The sequence below is a fragment of the Chlorocebus sabaeus genome, chromosome 27 (genome assembly GCF_047675955.1).
Source record: "Chlorocebus sabaeus isolate Y175 chromosome 27, mChlSab1.0.hap1, whole genome shotgun sequence".
NCBI lineage: Eukaryota > Metazoa > Chordata > Mammalia > Primates > Cercopithecidae > Chlorocebus > Chlorocebus sabaeus.
The window spans coordinates 42942490-42957088 of NC_132930.1; the positions used below are offsets into that span (position 1 = coordinate 42942490).

The 14599-nt window shown below is 51.9% G+C and overlaps 1 protein-coding gene across 1 annotated transcript in view; it reads right to left on the reverse strand.

Moving 5' to 3' along the window:
• The window catches only part of JAKMIP1 (janus kinase and microtubule interacting protein 1), a 173651-nt gene that overhangs the window by 1201 nt on the left and 157851 nt on the right, over positions 1–14599 (reverse strand). The window contains exons 17-21 of the mRNA XM_008017951.3: positions 11904–11972; positions 10395–10472; positions 6796–6999; positions 3546–3611; positions 87–162 (exon numbers count right to left, since the gene is read on the reverse strand). Coding sequence (XP_008016142.1) covers positions 112–162; positions 3546–3611; positions 6796–6999; positions 10395–10472; positions 11904–11972 — 468 coding nt within the window. The 3' untranslated portion in view covers positions 87–111. The remainder of the gene's footprint in view (positions 1–86; positions 163–3545; positions 3612–6795; positions 7000–10394; positions 10473–11903; positions 11973–14599) is intronic.

Sequence of the window (14599 nt, forward strand, 5' to 3'; positions counted from 1 at the left end):
AAGGAGCGGGACCATCAGGGGCTGGGAGGACTCCTCCCGTTTTAGAAAATCCTCATTTTCATCTGCGAAAAGGAAAGGATACCAACCCGAGGTCTTGGCTCACTGAAGTCATCAAGGCCACAGAATGAATGCTAGTGAGAAAAACAAAAAAAGGAACAAAAACTATAAAATAATACCAAAAGAAAATGAGGAAAAGAGAAGAAAAAGAAAAGAAAACAGATGTAAGATATGTAGTATGGAACTCAATGACAGCATTTTACAAGAATTATGACACTGAGTTGTTGGGTTGGGAAAGAGAAATGGGAAGTAAACAGGCCTTAGGGACTGATCTCCCCTGGGAAACGCATCCTGGGGCCTTCCACCCTTAGGGTGGGTTATCCCGACCCCCTCCCCAAACATGTGGCTAACTCAGACAGGGGAGACTGACACTCTGGACTGGGACAGGTCTTTTTGGTGCTGTGATGTGGACTTCATGCAGAACGTGGGCAGGCCAGTATAAATAGAGGAAGGCCCAGCCAATGGTCATGGTCAGTGGCTCCCACCAAGAGACGGGGGCATGATGTGTGCACCAAAGATCAGGGTAAATTCCACTCAAGGTCACCCAGTCCAACTTACAGACCAGTAGAGCCCTTTCCCCTACACCACACTTGCCCAGCCCTCTACCCACGGGCCCCATGTCGCTCAGGGCAGCTTTGAATGTGGCCCAGCACAAATGTAAACTTCCTTAAAACATGATGAATTTTTGTTTTGCAATTTTTTTCTTAGCTCACCAGCTATTGTTAGTGTTAGTGTAATGTATGTGTGGCCCAAGACAATTTTTCTTCCAATGTGGCCCAGGGAAGTCAAAGACACCCCAGCCCTATAACAACTTTACCAGGGTTCTTTCTTCCAAGAGAGTCACTGTTTAAAATCTTTCATGTCATTTGATTAGTTTACTTACAGAGAAAAAAATCAGGGAAAAATGGTCTTAACAGGAGGAAAAATTAAACACGTCGACTTAAAAGTAGAATTCTTTTCTTACCCTTTTCAGGACTTGCTTTGTTCAAAAGAAGTTGCAAGTCATTAGGTGAAACATATCTGAACATCAGCTGGGGCTTTTGAAAATAATCCTTGAGTTGGTCTTTTTTCCCCCCAAAACAAGGTAATATCTCCTTATATTATTTATTGGAAAAGTCCAAACTAACAGCCATCAACTTCTAAACAAGGTGTAGGATCACTGGAAGTCAGAGCTAGAAGGGGCCTTGGGAATCACCCAGCCCTTCATCTTCCACATGGGGAAACTGAGGCCTGGGGAGAGGGAAGGATTCATTAAGACCATCCAGTGGGGTGTGGCAGGAAAGAGTTTCAGGCAATGACAAAGGGACTGATGAGCCAGGGATAGTGGTGGCTGGAGCTGTTTCCACAGTCACAGGCCCCAATGCCTATAAGGAAATGAAGGTGGCATGAGGCATCTTGGAAGGTTTCTAGCCCTACAGGCCTCATCAGGCGTCCATCCTGGCCAGTCCCTCCTGCTCTACATGCCAGCCTCCACAACTCCCTTCTGCGGCAAAAGGAGACAGACCAGTCCCCAAACATTGGCTTTGAGAAAAGAGTCAAAACAGAGCCAGAAAGAGGATTCCAACATTACCCAGGTATTCTCACTGCTGAGGATATAGTGAGTGTTATTTTAAGTGTGTGCTCATTGCACCTGACTTTTAACATTTTAATCAGCAAGGATGACCTTGGGCATGTTTTAAGCCTTTCTTTTATCATATCTGGCTCTGTGACCCATTTTACCAACAGAAGTGGTAGAACTACCTATGAGATGGGAAGAACTGGTGTTGCCAGTCCACATGCCTTGCCTGGGCCCTGGGCTGCGAACTTTCATATCCTCAACCTAATTTCATCCCTACATCCACCCTCAGAGACAGAGCACCATTCCTAGCAGCACATGAGAACACCAAGGCCTGGGGCAGAGGGGTGAATTTCCCAGGCTCTCTGGGCCCACCTGGGCAAGACCAGAGGAGAGCCCAGGCTCATCTTTCTGCAAAGCCAGCTCATGCCTCAAGCAATTCTTAAATTCAATCATACTTGAGACCCCCTTGAGTTCTCAAAATATCCTTGGGGAGTTGGTGGGGGTGGGCATCTGGCAGATGGGGACTCTAGGAATCAGTTAAAACTGGGGTTCCCATGAGGGTAACCAGGGAACTGGCAGGCAAGCCCTGCCCCCACCCCTGTGCACAGATCCTCAGTCCACTTGCAACCTGGCAGGGCCCTACGCCTCCAGCAGAGATGGGAAGGTGATTTCATCTGCAGGGAGCCGACTCTCATGAGAGAAGGGAGAGGAAGCATCTGAAACAGAGGTGAAATCTTAAGAGCTGTCCCATCTCTCTGGGCACATGATTTGATTCTCTACAGGACTGGAAAGGCTGTCATCCCTTTTTTGGACAGCCCCAGAATCTGCCTTCCAGAGACTTCTGCCCTGGTTTTCCCTGAAATGAGTCAGCTTCCTCTCTCACAAGACTGGCCTCAGACACATGAAGCCCAGAGATGCCCTTTCTGCCTCCTCTTCCCAAGCTGAGCCCACCATGACCTTTGAGATTCAGGTGGGACCCCCCTTCGGGCAAAGGCATGCCGGTCCCCGGACCTCCTGGATGGGTTCAGCGGCCCTCCATCTTGTTGCCACACTTGAACTTACCTCTGTGACACTAAATAGGCAATTATTGTTTTTCTGTACTCATCTAGAATCATTTGCTTACTCATCCACAAACATTTGATGGTGCCCTATCCTGCAGCAAGAAATGTCTTGAATCAGATGAACGCCACGTAGACCCTGTCCTCAAGGAGTCACAGCCATCAGGTGGAAGAAGATGAAGGGCAATGCCATGATAAAGCTGCTTTGTGTGTGTCTTGAGCAAGACTCATGTGCGTGTCTGGACCAACGTCATATGGAGGGGCAGGGTGGGATGGCTATGACGTCCATGGAGACCCCAGCCATCCCTTCCTAGCTGTGGGACCATGGACAGGTGTCCTAATCTATCTCTGCCTCAGTTTCCTCACCCATAAAATGGGCATCATGGTAAATGGGCTGGTGGAACATACCCAAAGCCCAGTGAGAGGCCAGCCTCACGTCCTCTGGGATGGGAGAGGCTGCATCTTCCAGGAACATGCGACTGGTTTGGGGCATATAGAAGGTAATTAAAAATGAATGAATCCCTGGAGGAGAACCTGTGTCTGTGGTTAGGAGGATGCACTGACCTGAGCGGGCTAACATGCTTCACCTCTTTCCTAGTGAGACAGCAGGGGAGGGATTCTGGGGAAGGGCTTTTGTGAAAAAGATATACAGAGTTGCCCCAGCCTGCAAATTTTTGACAGCCATTGAGAAGGAAATGCCTTTACCAGGAAGGAGTTTTGAGGAGCTACCGATTTCCATGAGGTGCTGATTTGGGAGAAGAAGGGCAGAGAAAGGAGGACTGGAGACAGAGTCTATGCTTTGGACGTTATGAAATAAAATGATTCCGCGCTAACATTTCATGGAAAGAAACCTGGGAGCTGCAGTCACCTACCTTTTCCTCCAGTTCTTTCAGGTGCCGCTTCTGAAACTCCAGTTTGTCCTCCAGTTCTCGGATTCTCTGAAATACACCAGGCTATGTGTCAGAAAAAGTACATTTTCCAGGTTTAACACCTCTGTTTTTATTTATTTATTTTTATTGTGGTCTAGCACAGAAGCCGTAAAGCATACAAACACTGTGGGCAGCTTGGTGAGCTCTGATATGTGCACAAGCCCGTGTCACCACCGCCCAAAGCAAGACAGAGAGCGTCCCAGCTCCCAGAAGGCCTTGGTCCCCAGGCTCAATTCCAGCCCTGCAAAGGAATTCTGTTCTGACTTCTGTCGCTAATAATGGATTGTGCCTGTTCTAGAAGTTTGTGGAAATAGAATTACACAGTACCCATTCTTATGAGGGGATCTTTTGAAAATAAAACATCGAGACTGGGCCAAAACATGTAGGCACCCCGAGCAGCTAATAAAGGGCATGGTTGGGATGTGACACCAAGTCACGTACTTGTCCAAGATTTATTTAGCTGCAGCCTGGGGGCTGGGGGGAGGAAGGGAGGAGGGCAGAGGAGGTGTTGGTGGGAGCCACTGCACCAGCATCCACCCTACCCTCTTAGAATCCCACTCAGCACGTGGTACCATGGTGACCAACAGATCCGGTTTGCCCAGGACTTTCCTAGTGTGAGTCCTAGGAAACCCCTCCGTCCTGGGCAAACCGGGACTCTTGGTCACCTTCCTTGGTGCTGCACCTGCAGAATTAATTCCCTGGGTGGTTTACCGATAATTCCTTCCCATCCCACGCAGCCTCTCCACCAAGGGAATCTGGTGAACTCCCCCGTTTCCAGTTCTTCATGTGCTCACAGGGCTTCCGCCCCATCAAGGGCCCCACCAAAGTGGGTTCCTCTGGGGCAACTCTGCCCAGTGGGCTGCTGCCCCTTGTCCGCCCTGAATGGGATACAGACCTCATGCACTGAGACAATGCTGGGAGGTGGAAGGGTGGACAATTCCAGCCAGCAGAAATTAAAAGTGGAGTCACCACAGGCCTTTATTCAGGCCCAGAGAAGCCGTCTTGCATTCTGTAGGGCAGTGGTTCTCCAGCCTGTGTCAGCATCACCCAGAGAGCCTACTTAAATGCAGATTGCCAAGCTCTGCCCACAGAGCTTCTGACTCAGCCTGGCTGGGGTGGGGCCTGCGTGAAAGGTGCACTCCAGCAAGCTCCTGGGTGATGAGGACGTGGACGGTCCAGGGCCCCTGCTTTGAGAACCACCGCTGTGGGCACATTAAGTCACTCAGTAAACGGGGCTCCATATGCCTGGGCGTGTTTCAGTCCTGGGAAGAAAGACAAAGTCTCTCCCCTTATAGTCCAATTATGGTTCAGACAATAGCAGCACACAAATAAATAGAAAGGGCATCAGATGAACGCAAACGCCATCAAGAAAACCAAGAGGGGCCAGGCGCAGTGGCGCAAGCCTGTAATCCTAGCACTTTTGGAGGCTGAAGCAGGTGGATCACCTGAGGTCAGGAGTTCAAGACCAGCCTGACCAACATGGTGAAATGTATCTACTAAAAATACAAAAATGAGCCGGGCATCCGGGCGTGGTGGTGTGCTCCTGTGGGGAGGCTGAGACAGGAGAATCACTTGAACCTGGGAGGCGGAGATTGCAGTGAGCCGAGATCATGCCATTGCACTCCAGCCTGGGTGACACAGCGAGACTCCATCTCAATAAATAAATAACTAAAGAGGCGTGAGGAGGGTGAGGGGTGAGGGACTGAGCTGTGGGCTGGAGGAGACGTGGAACCCAGCAGGGACCTATGACAGTTCACCAGATGCACAGGAGGGGAAGGGAATTCCAGGCGGAGGGAACGGTACATGCAGGAGGCCAAGAGGACTGAGGTGGGGGGTCAGGGACAGAGCTCAGAGGGTCTGGCATGGCCCATGTCCCGATGAGGTGCTCACAGCTTTGGGGTTGCCATGGGGAGCCAGTGACGGGTTCTAAGCAGGGACATGATGAGCTTTTGATTTCAGGATGATCACAGAGGCAGCCAAACAGAATGGATTCCATGAAGGAGACAGAGAAAAAAAATGATTATCTCGGATCTGTGACCTCGGGCCGTTATTCCGCCTCCCTGAGGCCTGGTGTCCTTATCTATAGATGGGTGCCGCCCACATCTAAGGATTTAACAAGCAAAATTGTACCAAGTGTTTAGATCAGAGCTTGGCATTGAGCACTCCGTAAGTTATTTTTTACAACCGGTAATTTTCTACTCTCTCCCACCCTAAGGGAATGGTGTGACCTCAGTCTGGCAGTGGCAGGGGTTTCCCGGCAACCCCCTCACATGCAGGGCGGCCGAGGAGCTGCTGAGTCGGCGGGCATGCGGCCTGAACCTGGCTTGAACTGCAACAACTCTTCCCTGGAGCTCTGGCGTGCCCTGCAGATTGTGAACTTGCCGATCTTTATCTACAGTTGCGTGAGCTAGTTCCGTAAAATAAGTCAAACTCTTTCTCTCTCTCTCTCTCTCTCTCTCTCTGACCACATCCCCCTTCTTTTTTCCTTCTGTGACATCCCTCCCCGCCAGTAATCTAGATCCTTACTATCTGGGTGACCTTCAGGCACATGAGTTAACCTCCCTGAGCCTCAGTTCTCTTGTCTGGAAAGTGGACATCCTAGTGCCCACCCGTAGGGTCCCTGAGATAAGGGATCTGCAGTGCAGGGAGCCACTGCCCAACACACGGTGAGCGCCCAACAAATGCTCTGCATGCTGTTACTTCTTTCCCTTCATGGTCAATCAGGAGTCATGAAGCCCCCAGCCCCCCGTGTGCTCAGTAGCACATGAAACTCACATGCAACATGGAACCTTGGAAGACATTGAGGTTTTCAGACCTCAATGGAAGCTGGAAGGCCCAATTCTCAAATGAGCCGCCATCACAAAAGGCAGCAAAAAAGCAAACCGTTCAGCTGATGCCTCCCCGTGACCAGCATCTGACCTGGAAACAGCGTGCAGTTGCTGGAGGAGGAGGGCCGAGGGAGAAGGCACTTGGTTTGGACGAATGTTTCAGCGTTTGCTCTATAGAATGTCTTGCCCCATCACAGGGAGTTATGACGGGCATCTATGAAATCTTGCTTCTTAGAAACTTGCTTTACCACCAACTCTCCAAGGAAAGAGCCTGGGGCACTCAGGGGTCCATCAGGGTGCCAAGGTGCACACAGGACGACAGGGATGCCGGGGGTACTGTGGGCACAGCAGCTGTTGACGCCTACCTGCTGGGCCTGCTGCAGCAGCTCCATGCGCTCCCGCAGGATCTGGCTGTCGAACTCGCGGCTCTGCCTGAGGATCTGCCTGCGCACCTTTTCCACAGCAGCCTGCAGGTCCTCCCGCTGGCCCTCGCTCAGCGCCTCACCGGCCCTCCGCCCAGGCTCCTGCTGCAGCGCTGTGTACAGTGTGGCCTCCAGGTCTTGGATTTTCTGAGGAGCCCAGATCACACAGACAGAGGAAGGTCACAAGGAGGTGAACATGAACCACCGGGAGGCTGCTGCCAGTGGAGGCAGAGTCAGGGAGGGGGTTTCGGGCAGGGAGGGGCATCTGGCAGGGGCCAAGCACAGGGCCAGCAGTGCCCGGGGGAGCAGGCTGTGAGGGAGCAACTTGGCCCCGCGCACGTTATCCAGAGCATTTTTTACTCTATTCAACCCAGACGCCCCTACTATGCACAAGAGGGGACAAGGGCAGGAAGAAAAAGTAATCATAGCTTTCCCTTAAAATGCATGACTCAAACAGAGGTGCAAGTCACCTGAGTTTTATTTCATCCTTGGCTTCCAATCGACTCTCCTCACCTTGGGAACAAATCTCCCCTTTTCTAATGGGTGCCAATGGGAAAGTATGTCTGGATTTGCATTTGGTTTTCAGCTGCCTTAAGAATGCAACTCTAGCCCAAAGCAAATAGTGGCAATGTTTTAATTGCCCCTAACCCCTCACAAAAGGAAGATACCCCTTGTTGGCAAAGCTGAATGAGACATTAGTGACCAACTGGGGATCCTTGCGAAAGCTGAGTTTTCATCATTACAGGATGTTACTCCTTTTCACAGCGAGACAATTAAATATAGCTATCTTATGGGAATGTCTAGGGACAAAAGAAAATTAGCTCCTTTTCTGCCTTCCTAAATCCCCACCCACAGTCCTTACTAAGGGACAGGTACTTCTCTTCCAAAGAAACTACAGGTGGTATAGAGGAACCATGAGTTTCAATAGAAACATGCCACTGAGGCAGAGGTTAACCATTAGCCCTCCATCACCAAGGCCGAGGCTAACCGGTACCCCTCCATCACTGAGGCTGAGGTCAGCCCAGTAGCCCTCTGTCACCGAGGCAGAGGCTAACCAGTAGCCCTCCATCACCGAGGCAGAGGCTAACCCAGTAGCCCTCCATCATCAAGGCCGAGGCTAACCAGTAGCCCTCCATCACTGAGGCCGAGGTTAGCCCAGTAGCCCTCCGTCACTGAGGCAGAGGCTAACCAGTAGCCCTCCATCACCGAGGTAGAGGTTAACCCAGTAGGCCTCCATCACTGAGGCAGAGGTTAACCCAGTAGCCCTCCATCACTGAGGCAGAGGTTAACCCAGTAGCCCTCCATCACCGAGGCAGAGGTTAACCCAGTAGGCCTCCATCACTGAGGCAGAGGTTAACCCAGTAACCCTCCATCACCGAGGCAGAGGCTAACCCAGTAGGCCTCCATCACCGAGGCAGAGGCTAACCCAGTAGCCCTCCATCACTATCAGGCCACTTGCTTCTCAAGTCTCCTCTGGCTTTTCCCTGCTGGGATCCAGGCCCATCGAGCCAGACTGATTTTAACCAACAAACATGATCACCTTCACCTCTGCCCACCCCAACGGTTGCCCCTGGGGAATTAGAAGACTGGAATCTGTTTCCCGGCAGAGCTGTGGGGCCCCAAGGTGGGCTCCACATGGAGCAGAGCTTGCTGGTGCCTGCAGGCTCCCCGCTTCTCTACTCAGCAGCCAAGCTCCAGGAGACCCCTGCGTGGCCAGTTTCCAGATGGAAACGCATCACTTGATTCTGGAAACCCCGTCGCGGGCCTGCCCCACCTCACTCAGCTCAATGACAAAGGGACACAGGCTTGCATCTGGCACCTGCTGTCCTGGCCCCAGCATGGACACACGACCCTGCCACCCTCTCAGAGCATTTCACTTCCTGACTGTTCATGAGAATCCAGAGCTGCGTCAGAACTCCTGTTTACCCGTGCGACTGAAATCGCACTGGGAGCACACTGCCCACGGCAGGCTTTCAAATACTCCAAGTGTGAAGGTAGCTTCTATGTGGTGGCAGAACCAGCATGCGGGGGCCTCTTCTGCAGATTCAGCACTCTGAGGGATCCCTCAGGCCTTCCTGAGTTGGTGCTTAGACAAAGGAAGGGTGGACCCCAAGGTGTTCTCAGAAGTGTGTTTTCAGAAATGCCAGTTCTGCAAGATGTCCTTTGAAAAAAGGTCCAATGATCCAGTGAACTTGGCACACTGCTTGCTTACATTCCTCTCAGAGCCTCGACTCACCCTTTAGCACACTAAGACCCCAAGAAGTCCTTCAGAGTGTTCCAACTTACTCTATTGCGCTACGCTTCGCAGGGCCCTAGGTTCCATCTACAATCACATTCCTCGGCGTTTTTTGGGAAACGCTAGGGGAGAACAGGAATGTGTGATAGGGATGGCCCATCCTGCAGGGTGTTTTCAAAAGGACCAAGCCAGGACCAAAACAAGGAAAAACCTAAAAGATTAGAGAGGCAGGAGACAGACCAGGGTATAGATGAGAATGTCTCCATTCGTTAGTTGCCCTCAACACTGCTGACACATCGTGTGCCCAGAGGGAAATGTTGTGTCTTGATAAGGCTTAGTCCATTCTGATTGTCTGCATCTCCTGCTTTCAGTCTGAAGGGATTCAAGCCTCACAGCCTAGACAGGAAGGGCCAAGGGTCATAGCTAGTTGCACCGGCCTTCACGTCTAGAATCTCCTGTCCATTTGAGCTAAGCCCAGGCTACCTGCTCTCTGTCTTCCTGGAGCCTCTCATGGGAAGCAGAGTTTTAAAGTCATTTTTTTAGTGATTGGCTCTGCATTTTGTAGGTGCAAACCCATTTTTGTAAAATGACTTTAACTACAAATGATCTGGGCACAGATTTGCTCAAGAGTCTCTACCACACTAGCTTCTTCCTACAAGGAACGGCATTGAACTCTAAATTCTCTCTCCTGCAGGGACAAGTTTCCATGATCTTACTCAACTCCCCACCTCCCCCAAGGAGAATTTCTCTCAGTGCCAGGAGCACTTAGCTTTGAGGGTGAGGACACAGGACCCTGAACATCATCTCACTGTACTTTAATCACCAGGATGCACAGAACCAATTTTGCAAGCCAAATGCAATATTACGTCCGACCTTACACCTCGTCCCTTCGGTTCTGAAAATCACCTGGCCTCATCTAATTGCTTTACTTCTGTGTTCCTTTGTGATCATCTCTTTTTCCTATTTATAGGAAAACTTGCTTTGGGACTTTAAGTCCAAATATTTAAGTATCATCAAACATATAAGAAATAGAGTTTCTTCCCATTCATCCCAAACGATTACTAGAATTTAAGAAGCATGTCTAAGAAAACCATTAAAGTAACTTTGAATGTTTTTGAAAATCACGATTGATTTGGGAAAAGGGACCATCTGTACGGTCATTCCAACCACACGGTGGAGATGGCATTGTTGTCACTCCTGTTTGGCACTGGGGAGCACCCTAAATGCAGTTTCAGCCCCGGAGGGAAAAGCAGCCTCTAATGTGGAGTCTAGGAAGCCAAAGTGTCAAACCCACTTCTGGTCCTACCAGGTAAGCCTGGTCAAGGGCTTGCTTCCGGTAGTCGAGCTCCTCTTCCAGATAGCCCTTCTGCCTGCTGAACAGGTCCTGAGAAAGAGGGAGGCGCCATCAGGAACCAGCGTCAGAACAGGAATCCATGACAGCTTCAGAGCCCGTTTGCTAGACAGTGGCAGTCTCACCGAATTGGGGGCACTCAGATGAGAAGGGACTTGGTAGTCTTCCCTGTTTGCCCCCACGTGAATCGCCCAGCAGGAGCCTCACTGACCCGGGGCACCCTTGACAGCCCCACCTGGATCCTCGGTCAAGACTATCCCCTTTCTCCTGCTTCCCTTCCTCTTGGGTACCTGACTGTAAAGAAGGCACCCACGTCAAACCCAGGCACAAGTCACAGCAGTCCTTCTGGGTTCCTCCTGCCACGTCTTAGTGGCCCCAGAAGACTGTCTTCATGGTTCTCAGATGTGGTTCTTTCTTCCTGCCTGAACTGCCTCACCCACCTCCCGATCGGTCTCACTGAGCACACTTCTCCTTGCCTCCCACGTCCCTGGGCTACCCTCTAAGACCCTGCAAGCCTGACCTCTCCAGAGTGCAAATCTCTTCTTACGACTGATTTGCGGGTTTCAGGGTTAGAGTTCATCTCCTGTAGCCACTTCCTTTTACAGACAAGGAAAGAGCCAGGGAGGACCAGAGCCTTGCCTTAGATGCCGCAGTTCGGTGATGGCAGAGGTGGGAGTAGAAACCCAGGCCTTCTGGCCCCAGTCAGGGCTCTTTCCGCACCACTCCCTGCTCCTAGGCCCCACGAGTCCTTCCACCTTCCTCCTTCTCCTCCCATTTCCATTTCTCCTTGGAGAACTCGAATTGGCCTTTGACTACTCAAGAACCACGTCTTCTGGGAAGCCTTCTCTGTCCTCCCCAGGCTCTCCATACATCCATACCCCAGTGAATAACCTCCACCACCATTTATCAGGTACCCAAGGTGCCAAGCACAGTGCAACCCTGGCTATGTATCTAGCATTTCTCATCCCACAACCCAGCAAAGCACAGATTGGAGTTTCCCATTCATCAATGAGAAAACTAAAGTCCAGTTTCCCAAGCTTTCATGGCCAGCAAAGGTTTGAGCCCTGCCCGTGTGTTCCTAGAGTCACTGCGCCAGCATTTCCATATCTGGGCTGTGTCTCTCCTAACATCCTCACACTGCATTCACAGGAGCTCATGACCGCAAGACCCTGCAGGCCTGTGAGCTTGCTCCTGGTGGCAGGGACCCCACTGATTCATTACTAAGCCTCTAATCCTGGCATAGCACCTGGGACACAGCAGAGGTTCTGAAAATAGGTATTCAATGAGTAACTGAGCAAGTGAAAGAGTAAGTAAATGGGTGATAATTACTCAGAACAAACACTGGGGCAAAAGCAAAATTGAGAAATGCATGCAGATCATTAGGAAAACACATGCAAAGCCTTCTGCAATCGACTTTGCTCTTCGAACCCTCTCCCCCCACCCCCAGGCAGTCAAATCTTTTACCTTCTCCTTCTCCAGGTCCAGCATCTTCTGGGTCAGGGCGGCCTCGGTCCCCTCTATTTGCTTCAGCCACTAGAAAACAGCAGGGACAGGAGGGGTGCAGCAAAGTGAGAGTCAGACCCCAACGGGCTGTGGAATTTCACAGGTGTGTGAATTTCATAGATCGGCTTCTTCAGGGTGTGCTCGGGAATGGATCACGTCACGGCACACACATGCTTGCACTTGCGGATGGTGTGGTTGTGTGTGCATGGTCCAGCCTGTATGTGCAGGAGGTCATAGGTGTAAGTGTGACATGTACGTGGTGTGGAAGCTGGATTCAGAGCCTGGGTGGACCCAAGTGTGGACGGCTGCGAGTGTGTACAGCAGAGGAAGTGGCGTGGTGTAGCTGATGTCACAGAGTGCCTGCTCTGTGCTGATGCTTCACTCAGGAGACCTCATCTGACCCTCTTACGATCACCCCATGCAGTAGGCAGCATCACCCCCATTTTGCAGGTAAAGACTGAGTTAAGTAAATGGAGGCTGAGTTAAGTAACTTGTCCAAGGTCACACAGGTGCAGAATGGAGATTTGGAACCCAGCCTGCAGGACGCCAAAGCCCTCATCCCTCCAGCAACGTGAGTTGGAGCAGCCCAGAGTGCCTGGTGCCACCGTGAGAGGAAGTGGAATCACACACAGGATAGGGGGTGTAGGAGCATGAAAGCAGGGTTCGTGCCAGGACATGAGGGCACAGGCACAGAATAGGGGGTGAACAGGCAAGGCGTGCACCTGAGTGCCAGGTAAGGGAGTGGGAGCTCTGTCCACGTTCCCTCTGGGGTCTGGGCTGGGGGTGAGCACGGAAGCAGGTGTCATATGCGGATGTGTGTCTATGAGGAGCCCCTAAGATGGGAGGAAGTCCAGGCCAGCACAGGGGGGCTGCCATGTGGGGGAGGGTTGCGGGGAGGTCAAGGCACCGAGGGGTGTCCGGGCTTGACAACACCACTGACCTCCTCATTGCTCAGGTTGTTGGATGGCCTCCCGCTGCCAGGCCCCAACTGCAGAGCGCCCTCTTTCCCGACCCCAGGCCCCGGCTGTGGAGCACCCCCTTTCCTAACTCCAGGCCCCAGCTGCAGAAAGCCTCCTTTCCTGACCCCAGGATCCCCTAGTTTCCTTGTACTCCTTGCTTTCCTCCTCCTCTGGCAGCAGCTGGTCACCCTCATGAGGTCACCCTGCCCTTGTGAGGTCCTGGAGCCCTGCCCTCCGCCTTCCCCACCTTACTCTGCCCTCCCTCCGGGATCCACCCTCCCTACTCTTTCTGAAATGTCTCCCACCCAGATCTGCCGCCCCACACCCTGTGTGCCGCTGCCCCCTGCACCCCTCCACTCCCAAGTCTCAAGGAATCTCCAGGGCCTGCCAGGACCCCTGATGGGGAAGAGTGCCCCCTCCTTCCTTCCGTCCACTTCCAACATACTGGCTTCGCCTCCTTCTGGTTCTCAAACCCATCCACAGCACTCCTTCCCCATCACCAACCCCCCATTCCCCTTTCAGCCCCCAGGTTCGTATCTGAAACCTCCCCACACACCACAAATGCCTTTCTGCCCCCCAGCCAGCAAGTTCCCTAAAAACCACACATGGGCTCTTGGAACTTCCCTGCTCTGCTCAGAGCCCTCCAAAGACATCCCCTCACTCCCGACAACACTGGCAAGGCCCCAGCATGGGGTGGCCTCTGCAATGCTCACAGTCTTATTAGTCAGCACTCTCGTATCCCCACTGAAATCCCGGGCCCTGGTCATCCTAACTACACAGAGCTCCTCGAACATGCCCAGCCTTTCCCTGTGCCGTCCCTACCTCTCCTGGCCCCAGCCTCAGCCCCAGGCCTTTACTGAGCTAGCGTCACTCAGTTTTTAGGCCCTGAGCTAGCTGTCACCTCCTCCAGGAAGCCTACCCTGCTTGAGTCCATGGGGTCAGTTACCCTCCATGGTGCCCATGTCAGTCACCTTGTGAATGTCTGGTCACAGCACTCACATGACAGGTGCTGTTGTCTGTTTCACCCCTAACCCTGCTGCCCCCCTTGAAGGTGGGGACCACGTTTGCCTCCTGTTGGACTTCCTTGACTGGCACAAGGCCTGACACAAGCAGGTGCCTAATAAACTTCTCTTGAATGAAGGAGAATCGCGGATGTGCAGGTTGGTGTGGTGTGTGCTGTCTGTACAGAGGAGACCAGAACTGATCGAGTGCTGTCACAGAACTCCCTCCCTAACGTCACTGTGAGCTCGGCCCCCAGTATATGCTCCAGTACCAGCCACGGAAGCAGCACCCAGCACCCTGTGCCAGCCGCAGTGGCCGGCACTTCCTCAAATAAGGCTCAGACAAGATGCGTGGTTTCTTAGAAACAGATAAGCATATTTTGGATGAGGAGTTACAGGTAGTTCATTTTTAACATCCTCATGCAAGCAGTCAAAAAACGAATGAAATGAAAATGGGAAATCCAGTTTGGGATGATTACAACCAGCTGCTCTCAGAACGGTTTCTACAGAACACAGCTTTGTTGTTGCTGTCGTTTAAAAAATAAATTTAACAAGACCTTTTCAGCAACTGGGAGAGAACACGAGAGAAGAGAGAGCTGGCCATGAGGACCCCTGGCCACGTGAGATCAGAAATTTAATATCAAAGAGTTTGCCAGAGAGCTGTGGGGCCTCAGTCACTCCTGGGAGAAACAATGTT